At 46.0% G+C, this 9,777-nt stretch overlaps 1 protein-coding gene across 10 annotated transcripts in view; it reads right to left on the reverse strand.

Moving 5' to 3' along the window:
- The window catches only part of MSI2 (musashi RNA binding protein 2), a 259,928-nt gene extending 250,932 nt beyond the window's left edge, over window positions 1-8,996 (reverse strand). For 2 of the 10 annotated variants that reach the window (XM_087752379.1, XM_087752373.1), the window contains exons 1-5: window positions 8,826-8,996; window positions 8,605-8,645; window positions 8,365-8,446; window positions 7,938-8,022; window positions 3,673-3,714 (exon numbers count right to left, since the gene is read on the reverse strand). In XM_087752379.1, the coding sequence (XP_087608505.1) occupies window positions 3,673-3,714; window positions 7,938-8,022; window positions 8,365-8,446; window positions 8,605-8,645; window positions 8,826-8,887 (312 nt within the window). In that variant the 5' untranslated portion in view covers window positions 8,888-8,996. The remainder of the gene's footprint in view (window positions 1-3,672; window positions 3,715-7,937; window positions 8,023-8,364; window positions 8,447-8,604; window positions 8,646-8,825) is intronic. The other 8 variants (XM_087752376.1, XM_087752372.1, XM_087752377.1 and 5 more) reach the window with 7 other exon arrangements.
- Window positions 8,997-9,777: the final 781 nt, after the last annotated feature.

Genomic DNA, 9,777 nt, shown 5'->3' on the forward strand with positions numbered 1-9,777 from the left:
GCCGGAACAATTCCCAACCATAGGCATTACGCTCCTGTAGTAAGTGCCGGGAAAAACAGGCACCTCGGTCCCATGCTGGAGGAACCTGAGCACAAAATACAACTCAGTGGGTAGCCTCACTAACTGTAAACTTTGACTGAAGTATTATCTGCCTCTGTTTCATACATGGCTTTGCACGACAAAGCATCCAAATTTCTATAGCAGCAAGTCACACAAAGAAATTTTCATGGCCAAGGAGCTTCTTTATGGACTGAGGCTGCTGTCCTTTTGCTCTTCAGGATTGTTTTGTTTTTTTTAAATAAATCCCCAAGGTGGGAGGGTGAGGGTGGAAATTGCTTACATTTGAAATTGTCTAATGAACATGCTAAATTTGATAAGGCTTCTCCAACCTAATATAGTAGGTAATGTCAGAACTGACAGGCTATGTATATTAAAAAGTGAAATTATTGTAGTCTTCAGTATTCAAAAGGGGGTACAAAACTACTACGCCCCCCCATCACTGCTGCTTTTTAAGGATTTTCAAGTCAGCAGAGTTATAAATGATCAACTGTTACAGAGCGCCTTCCAGCACTTGGAAGCAAGACAGATTTTTATCAAGGAACAGCAGCCACGAGAAAGCATACGTATATTCTTTTCATCTCGCTGTTTGCCATATACCAGACCCTCCACAAGTTAAACCCCTGCAGCAAATTTCCTAAAACAATGCCTCCAAGTTGTCCTGGACTTCACAAGGAGAGCAGGATTACACATCATGCTGTAATCCACTGGAGGCAGTCACCAAGGATTTTCCGCGAGGGTCATTCTAAAAAAAACAGGGAAGAATGCTCTGCTGTTACAACCTGCCACTTCTGGCTCAGTAACCAATTTGCATCACCAGAGAGGTGTCAAATCATGGAGATGCAGTTAAAAAAGCCCCAAAGAAAGCACTTTACTGGCCTATGGTTTCAAAGGGGAAAACTAGCCAATTAAAGTGAATCAGAAGGGGGGAAGGAATGAGCACAAATTATCATGCATGCACAAACAGGCGAGTGCGACCCCGCAGACCACAGCTAGCATGTGATCTGGCAAGGGAGGCGAATGCAGCCGGAGAACCAATGCAGCCGCTGCCCACTGAAGAGTTAATCGTGCCGAGGCAGGTCAAAAGGGCTCCCGAAGGAAGGGGACGGATGGAGGGAGCGCTGCCAGAAGGTCTGCCTGCACAAGAAGGGGGAACGCGCCTGCAGCCTTGCTTCCACCTCAGCACCCAATCGCTGTCAGGGTGGAAGGCCACCAAGACCACTGAAAAAAGCCCAATCTGCATTTTGCTAAACGCACCAGGAAGGAAGACTACTCGGGAAACAAAAAAATCTCCCCTCCAACCTAGAGAGAGACAGAGACATTTCATTAAATGCCATTAATCTCCACAGACCCAAGCATTAGCTAGTTAATTAGACTAAAGTACAGTCACATTTTAACACTGAGCATTCAGTATTCAACTGGGATAAATGAACAACTGAAGTCCAAAACCTTAATTCAGTATTTAATTATAAAACAGAAAACAAAAAATTCAGATTATGAAATGCAGTCCAGAATAATACGTCATAATTGATGTAAAAATCTGTTCTTTATTGCATCTGATTTTTTCCAATTTCCTGATAAGGCTCCTTTCAACCTTAAGATTTTTTTTTCAAGTGCCCTGTAGAAATCCCAACACTTTAGAAAGGACAAGTGTGTAAAAAGCAGAAACAGACACTGCTGACCTCTCCAGAGAGAGCAAGTTCCTGCTAAGAGTGGAATCCAGCGTACGTTCCAGGATTTGCCCCACACTTGAAAGGTATCTGTTACCAAAAACAAAAACAAAACCCACAACCAAAACACTACGTGGAGAACAACAAAATTCCCTTTGTAAAAATGACCTGATTTTGCATTCTTTAACACAAAAATTTAACTCACTAATATCCTCGGCATAAGACATGCCCTGGTTTTTTTAATTGTTATAGAAGAAATCACATGGGACAGCTTAACAGCTCTGTTGTAAGCGTTATAAACTTTTACCAGTTATCTGTTTCTACAGTGTTGTTTGTAATTGAAAACAGTTTAAAATGTAAATAAGCCTTTAAAAAGTATTGGGAAGGGAGAATGGAACATCAGTCACAGTGCAAGATCATCTTCATACTTTAATTATGAAACCCTTCAAAATTCTGGTAACTTTAAATTGTATCTTAAAGACAGCATTAATCCAACAACATAATCCAGAAGCCCCAAGCCCTGCAAACTATAAACTCTTTGCTTAGCGCAGAAGCAAGCCAGGCACACCATTATTAACTAATTGGTTATTAGATATGTCCTATGAAGAAAAGAACCTCTTAAATATTTGACTACATTAGTTCAGTTTAATTCTGCAAGTACGTGGCCGGGTTTTGTTCTCTTTTTTTTTTTTTTTTTCTTTTAAAGAAATCACTAGCACCTCTCCTGCTATAGGCCTAGGGTCTTTAAATTACATATAATTTTTCCTAGATGCATGTTTTGTACAATATTTAACATTACGGTTCCACACGCTATTAAACTGCTTGCTTTCACGAGGAGCTACATGCAATAAAATTGTTAGGCTGAACTTGAACTTGTTCAGGTAGTCTCCTGCCACCAACTTTAAACCGCTTTTCCTTATTGACTTGCATCCACAACTTTGCAGCCTCGTCTTTCCATCCTTTTTTAACAGAACGCTGAAGTAACCCAAGATGATTAAGAGTGTATACAAGCGGCACACACCAGCTAAATTAAGTTCTTCCAATAGATTCTCAAAAACAAATTAAAAAAAAAGTCAATTACAAGTTTTCTTTCAGCCTCTGGCTTTCAAAATTCAAATACAACTGACTGCACATTTGGATTTGAAACTGATCTGTTGTTTTCGTTAGGCACAGCCTAAAGAGCAACAACCACTTCTATTCCATCAGCAACTCCTCCAGAAGAAATGGCACCCAGCGATATTTCAGAGCAAGCATGCAGACAGAAGTTCCTCTGCACATGGCTACAGCGTCTTTGTCCCAACGTAGAAGCCGGCCACACTACAGCAAGAGTGCCCTGGAAGAAGAAGGTCACTGCTCCAGCCAGCTTCATCGGCTAAGAGACTTAAAGCTCATTGTTTCACTGTTCTTGCAAAAGAATACCCTGTGGCCTGAAGAGTTCAGAGCTTCATCAGAAACTTGCTATCCAGTGCTTATTAGTCTCCAAACACATCTCTGAAGTTATACAAAAGAACATTTGCAAACAATGAAGGCAGAGATATATTCCCATCCATGACAACCACAGAACTGAAAGCTCATCTCAAAACAAGCCCGAAGTCTGCACTTAATCCAAATGCTCTTCATAAACACCATGCAAAACACATTGCGTAAAATAGCGTAACAAACGCAAGTAATGCAGCAACAATCTCCCGCTAGCACTAGAGAAGTCTTTGCTTTTCAGCCAGCCACAACTGACCGGGACTCTGCAAGGAGACAGTTAAACTGGAGACACGTAATATCGCACAAAGCAGCTCTCCTGTAGTTTCACAGCCATACGCTGATACCCTTAAGACGCCATGCACTCTGGCTTTAAAAGCTTTCATTGCCAATTCCCTGTTTGAAACCTGAACTGCCTGGCAACAATGATTCTCTGTGTGCCTAAAATCCTATTATCGATCCTCCTACTTACCTTAGGCTGTGCTCGTCGGGGAAATGCAACTTTAGGGTCAATCTGAGGAAAAAGAAAGGGGAAATCAACAAGATAGCTTTTGTTGTCAATTTACATACTTTTTTTTTTTTAATCACTGAATTATTAATCCCTCATTTCTCAGGCTTATAATTCAGCACATCGGGTCATCTAGAACTACTCTGGAACTGATGGATCAGTCTGTGTTTGTATGGGGTTTTCTTGGCAGGGGGAGGGAGATGGGAAGAAAAGAAGAAAACACCTCTTCTGTACACCTCCTACATCATCTTCTGGGCAACCATCTCCGCGGGGGCTCAGGGAGCTCTGTATTAGTCTCTGGGTGCTGCCTCTACAACCAAAACTGCACGTTAAACATTATCTGTATACACTGGAGGTTGCACAGAAAGATGGCCAGCATTCCTGATCAAGATCTTAACCTGTTGTTTTTGACACCTGCACCTTCCTTCAGTTGGGTTTTGGGTTACTTTGTTTTTCTTTTAGTTTCCTGCTTTGTTTTGTCAACTGACTAGCAGCACAACACAAAAAAGAAATGCAAAACACAAAGTCAAATTATTTACATTTTAATTATTAAAACTAAAACATTAGAAGGACTACAAGATTATCCTTCATAACAATATGCCAAATTGATCTGGTTTGCTTACCCTCAAAGAATGCACGTGAGCAATGAAAGACCACAAAGGGGCATTTATGGAAAGGGGGGGAAGAGGGGAGAGCAAGACACAAACGCAACATACAGGCATTTTAAACCAGAAGAAACCAAGTTCTTAAAAAAAGATTTTCCATGAAGGAGTTACCTATAGTATTCTTGCATGAAGCACACCACCACAGAGACAAAAAGGAAGAAAAAAAAAAAAACCAACAAAACCTTTGTTTTACCCCATGCTCCCTTGTTTTAAGATGCAGCATTGACTCTCATCACACTGCATAAATTAGAAAGCGTGTCCACTCTGCAATTCCAAAATGCTAATTCTGCAATTTTAAATACAACTTCCACATGGGTCATCTTTAAAAAGCCACTCTACCATTCAAAAAACACTTAAAAACAAAAGGACACCACCGCAGATGCATGGCTGGATGTAAAGAAAAATCACACCTTTTAAACAACTGCCCATCTTAAATTGTCATCTTTAAAAATGATTGCAATAAAATGTCTACATGCTGCTGATTTCACCTCTGTTTTTTAGCAGCATCTGCATGCAGACATGTTCTAAATAAAGAGTCTGGAAAAGGATTTTTTAAAGGACTAAATCCTACCTTAACTGTGCAACTTGTGACTGCTTTCAGTGTCATCTTTGACTATATAACAAACGGATGAAACTAATCCTGATCGTGTTAAGGCATATTGAGAAGTAGAGGTTTTATTTAATAGTTTGGGTTTGTTTTTTGTTGGGTTTTTTCCCCCCTCAAGCTAACCCAGATTAGGAAAAGGAGATGTTTCCATTTGGTATTGTTATTCCTGTGGTGATAAATAGTCCTGTCACTGATAAAAAAAAACCATGGGCCTCTCCTAAAAAGCAGTTTTACTCAATTAATTTGTCAAAATTGGAAATAGCACAAACATTTGATGTGCGACCGATAAACTGATTTGTCCACATTGGATACAAATGTACTATCTTTTTTACGACATACCTGAGAAATGAGCGATTACATGACACTTTTGTTCAAAAAGCATAAAAAGTAAAATTCTTTATCTAGAAAGCTAACCTTTTCATAGAGATTAACATTATCTACGAATATATTCAGCACTGACTAGGCATTTGTCTACTGGGGAAATACAACAGGTACGGATTTTCCATAGCAATACCCAAAGGTGGAGGCAAATATGCACATTTCTATATTTGCTTCAAAAGTGAAAAGTTTTCTCAATAAACACCACCAGTCCCACCAGAAAGACATCACTGCAAAGTCACGCTGGTAAAAAGTTGGAAGAGCCATTAAACTCTAAAGCAACACATTCATTTTTGAAGGTCAGTTCAAAGAGCATGGAGTTCCTTGCACCACAGCAACAGCCCTTCTTAAATAACCTAATTTTCCTTTACAAAACCTTTTGGATAAACACCATCAGCATTTGAAGATGAACATTAGCAACCAACATGGCAAATCCATACCTTTTGCATATCCCTGTCAACTATTTAAACAACAACAACAAAAAAAAAATCTACCAAAAAAAAATTAGTTAGTTAGGTACAATTCTACTTACTGTATCTACAAGTCCTCTAGGAAATGACTATAATACTATTTCTGATATGAATGGCCATTACCTAAACAAAGCTTTTAACGTAACTGTAAACAAGAGCGACGTTTCCATGCCAATACCCAACCGATCTGCCTCCTGCGCTGAACGTTGAAACAGAGTCAAATGCTATGTTATACTAAAGAACAGTTACTACAATACGTCTACAAATAAATGGCTGAAAGGGAACCTGGCTAGTTTTATGTTTTACTTTTAAGCTGCCTTACTGATTCTAAGGTCGATTTCTTGTTTAGATTGATTCAATCATTATCACACAATCAAAACTGAGGCAAATTTGTCCTGGTCAAGCTTTTCACCCCTCCCCCAGAGAAGAGCAAATTAATACATTGCAGGGACTAGACTGTGATACAGGAAAAAAGCTGGGGGAGGACCTAATTATAGTCAGAAATATGACAGGGTGTCCTCCCATGATTTATTTTTTTTTAAACCCTCATTCAAGATACTGTTTGCCTTTGTTCTCCTTATCTAAATTTATCTTTAAAAACACATAGAGAATATAGCTGTACATGAAAAGTCTGGTGAGTTTAATCTCAGGAACACAGTTGAATCAGTTATCTTACCATATCTGATTAAACCTAAAATCAAATTATTAAGGCACGTGAAAGCACGGGCTACGTGTTCAGACAAGCCCAGCAGAATTTGTAGGTCGAATTAAAACGCTAGATTCCACCTGCTTCTACCAGAGCTATGGGCTTTTTGTTTTCATATAAATTACATTTTTTTAAAAATCATACACTCGTGTTTGCTCCCTGCTTCTTCTATTCTTCATTTAACTATAATCTCATACACACAGGCACACACAAGATGTTCCAGTACCGAGACAGAATTCCTTCTAACACCACGCTCATGTGAAAATAAAACCTTTAAGACCCAGAATACATACTATAAAAGACAGTTACAGCAACAAACACGTTCGATACGTTCAGCAGAGAGTCTCTGCCAGACAGTTAGACCAACACGATCCTTCCCTTCCCAAAACACGACCCCCTTCAGAGCGATCGGTACCAAAGCAATAATGACCTCTACCAGTGTCCTTCCCCCTCCCCTTCCAGCTTTGCTGAGGCTTAAAATCGTAACAAAGTAAGAGGCACAAAAACTTCATCTTTTTGCATGGCCTTGATGGCAGGGAGAAAAAACAGGGCCTAAAGCTACACAGGCTTGATACCTTTTGTTTGACCCAGTACTGAAAACGTCGTATCAGGTCAAGAGGTAAACTTACACATGGGGCTTTTTAAAAAAAAAAAAAAAAAAAAAAAAAAAAAAAAAAAAAAGGGCAAATGTAACATTTATCAAAAGAAAAAATAGACCAGCTGAATCTCATGAGCATTTTCCTTATGTTATCCACTGGAGACTGAGAGTAGCAAAAAGCTCTGGAGAAACAACAACAAATTAGGACTCGTGCTTCTCTACCACATCTACTCTCGAGCTCTCGTATAGCTTTCCATAAATTAATGCGTACGTTTCATAAGGGCCCTGACATCACAGGTGAAGGGGATCTCTCCAAAAAATGACTTTGGGAAATGACACTAAAAGCAGCTTTTACAATTTGACAGTAAGTCACTCCCACCTTGAAACGCACGCAGCAATAAATAAATAATCAATCAAAAGAAGCAGAAAGTTCCCTGCAGAAAGCATTCTGCAGCAGAACACCAAAAAAAGTTGGATTTTACTCTACAATTTTTTCAATGTCACCGCTCGACAAAATACAAGGCTGGGGGAGGAGCCATCGGTCGGTATCGGGAAATTCGGATTTAAAAAAAGGAAAGTTACCGCTTTTCATAAGTTAAAGGCAGACTCTAGGGAAAAAAAAGGAAAAACACAACCATGCAAAGTCCCGGTTCAATGACAGCTTGACACCGCCCCGCAAAAACTGAGCCGAAGTCGCAGCCGCGGCCGAGTGCGGGGCGAGGGCACGGTCCCTGGAACGTCGCCTGTCACCGCCGCGCTGCCACAGCGGACGAAGGGCAGCCGGGCAGCCCCACGCAGGACCTACCGTCTTGGAGTCCAGTTCGTGGTGGGGCTGAGCCAGGACTTTGTCTACACTCGCCGGATCCGCGAACGTAACGAACCCGAAGCCTCTGCGAGAGACAAAGAGCGAGGGGATGGGGAGAAGGGAGGGGGGGGAATGATGAGAACTAAAGACAAGGAGAGAAGTCATAAAAATAAATCGCTGTTTCCCCCCCTTCCCCAAAGCCTCCGGTTCTGAGGGAGGGCGGGCAGCCCCGACCCGGCCGCCCCTGCACCTCTCCGCCTCCACCGGCCGCTTTGTTTCCTCCTCCCGGTTGGAGGGATGCGGCGCAGAGAAACCTCCCGAAGAGCCCCACCGGCCACGCGTGGGATGGGGTGGGATGGCGGGTCCACCCGCCCCGGCGGCAACTCGCGAAGTTTGTCAACCCGACTCGGGTGGGCGGCGGTTTTACCTGGAGCGCTTGGTGGTGGGGTCCCGCATGACCATACACTCTCTAATTTCTCCGAATTTGCTAAAATAGTCTCTAAGGCTGTCTGCGGAGAGAGAGAGAAGCAGAGAGGCAGAGGAGGGAAGGGGGGGGGGGGGGGGTGCGGGCAGGCCCCGGCGCGGCGGGACGCGGCCCACGCGGGGCGGGACGCGTGGGGGGGGTGGGAGCCGCGGCGGGGAGGGGTGGGGGGGCGGCGGTCCTTACCTGGTGAGGTTTGCCAGCTGAGGCCGCCGATGAACATCTTGCTGGAGGGAGAGAAGAGAGCGGAGTTGAACGCCGGTGCGGGATCGGCCATTTTGACGGGGCACCTCACGGCGGCGCGGAGGGGCGCGGAGCGGGGCGGGGGGGAGCGGGGCGGCGAGGAGCGGCCGGTCGGCCGCTCCTCGCCGCCCCGCTCCTCGCCGCTCCGCCGCCCGCCGACTTACCCGGGGTCGTGCTGCGCCTCGCCGGGGCTCCCCGAGGTAGCCTGGCTCCCGTCCGCCTCCATGGCCGCGCGGAGCCCGCAGCGATCCGCGCCGCGCCGAGCGAGAGCCCCTGAGAGGACCCCCCCAGCCCGCCCAACCCGCCCCCCCCCCGGCCCGGCTCCTCCGGCTCCGGCTCGGTTCGCTCCGGTTGCTTTTCCCCTTCCCTTCCCTTCCCTTCCCCCCTCCTCCTCCTCCTCCTCCTCCTCCCTCCGCTACCGGAGGATCTCACTGGAGAGGCGCTGGGGAAGCAGCCAGATCCGTCACACGTGGGATCGGCTTAGCTCAGCGCCGCGCCGCGCCGTCCCTCCCTCCCCCCGCCGCCATCCTCTCCTCCCTCCATCCCGCGCCGCCCCCCTCCCTCCCTCCCTCCCTCCCTCCCCCGCGGCACGGGGCGGGGCCCGCCGCCGTCGCGTGGCCCTGCCGTGACGTCACCGCGCGCGCCACGGCAGCACCGCCCCCCCCCACCCCTCCCGCCCCGGGGGCGAGCAGCGCCGAGCACGGGAACCGGTATCGGCTCGGCTGATAGCGGCTCCCCCGCTGCAGGCCTGCGTTGGGCGCCCACGCGTGTCCGTGGGCAAAGCACACACACCCCCCGCCCCGAGGTGCGTGGGGGTGTCTGTTGGCGGCACGGGACGTGGGCTTCCCCGCCATCACCCCTGCGCTGCTTCCCGCTGGGCACAGCCAAGCTGGGGCCGAATAAACAGTTCCCGGGGCTGTTGGAAAGGGAAGGCGGGCGGGCGGCGGCGAGGACAGCCCGTGGCTGGGGACAGTGAGCAACTCGGGCATGGCTGCGAGGTGTCACCCATCCCGTCACCCGGCCTGGGCACCGGCACCCGCTCTGCCCTTCGCCTGGGCGCCGCGCGCAGCCCGGGCTCTGCAGACGCTCCTGGGTTTAACCTACAGCTTTCTAGGG

This window comes from Nipponia nippon, unplaced genomic scaffold (assembly GCF_047370975.1).
Source record: "Nipponia nippon isolate SJK-2023a ecotype South Korea unplaced genomic scaffold, ASM4737097v1 scaffold_15, whole genome shotgun sequence".
Taxonomy (NCBI): Eukaryota; Metazoa; Chordata; class Aves; order Pelecaniformes; family Threskiornithidae; genus Nipponia; species Nipponia nippon.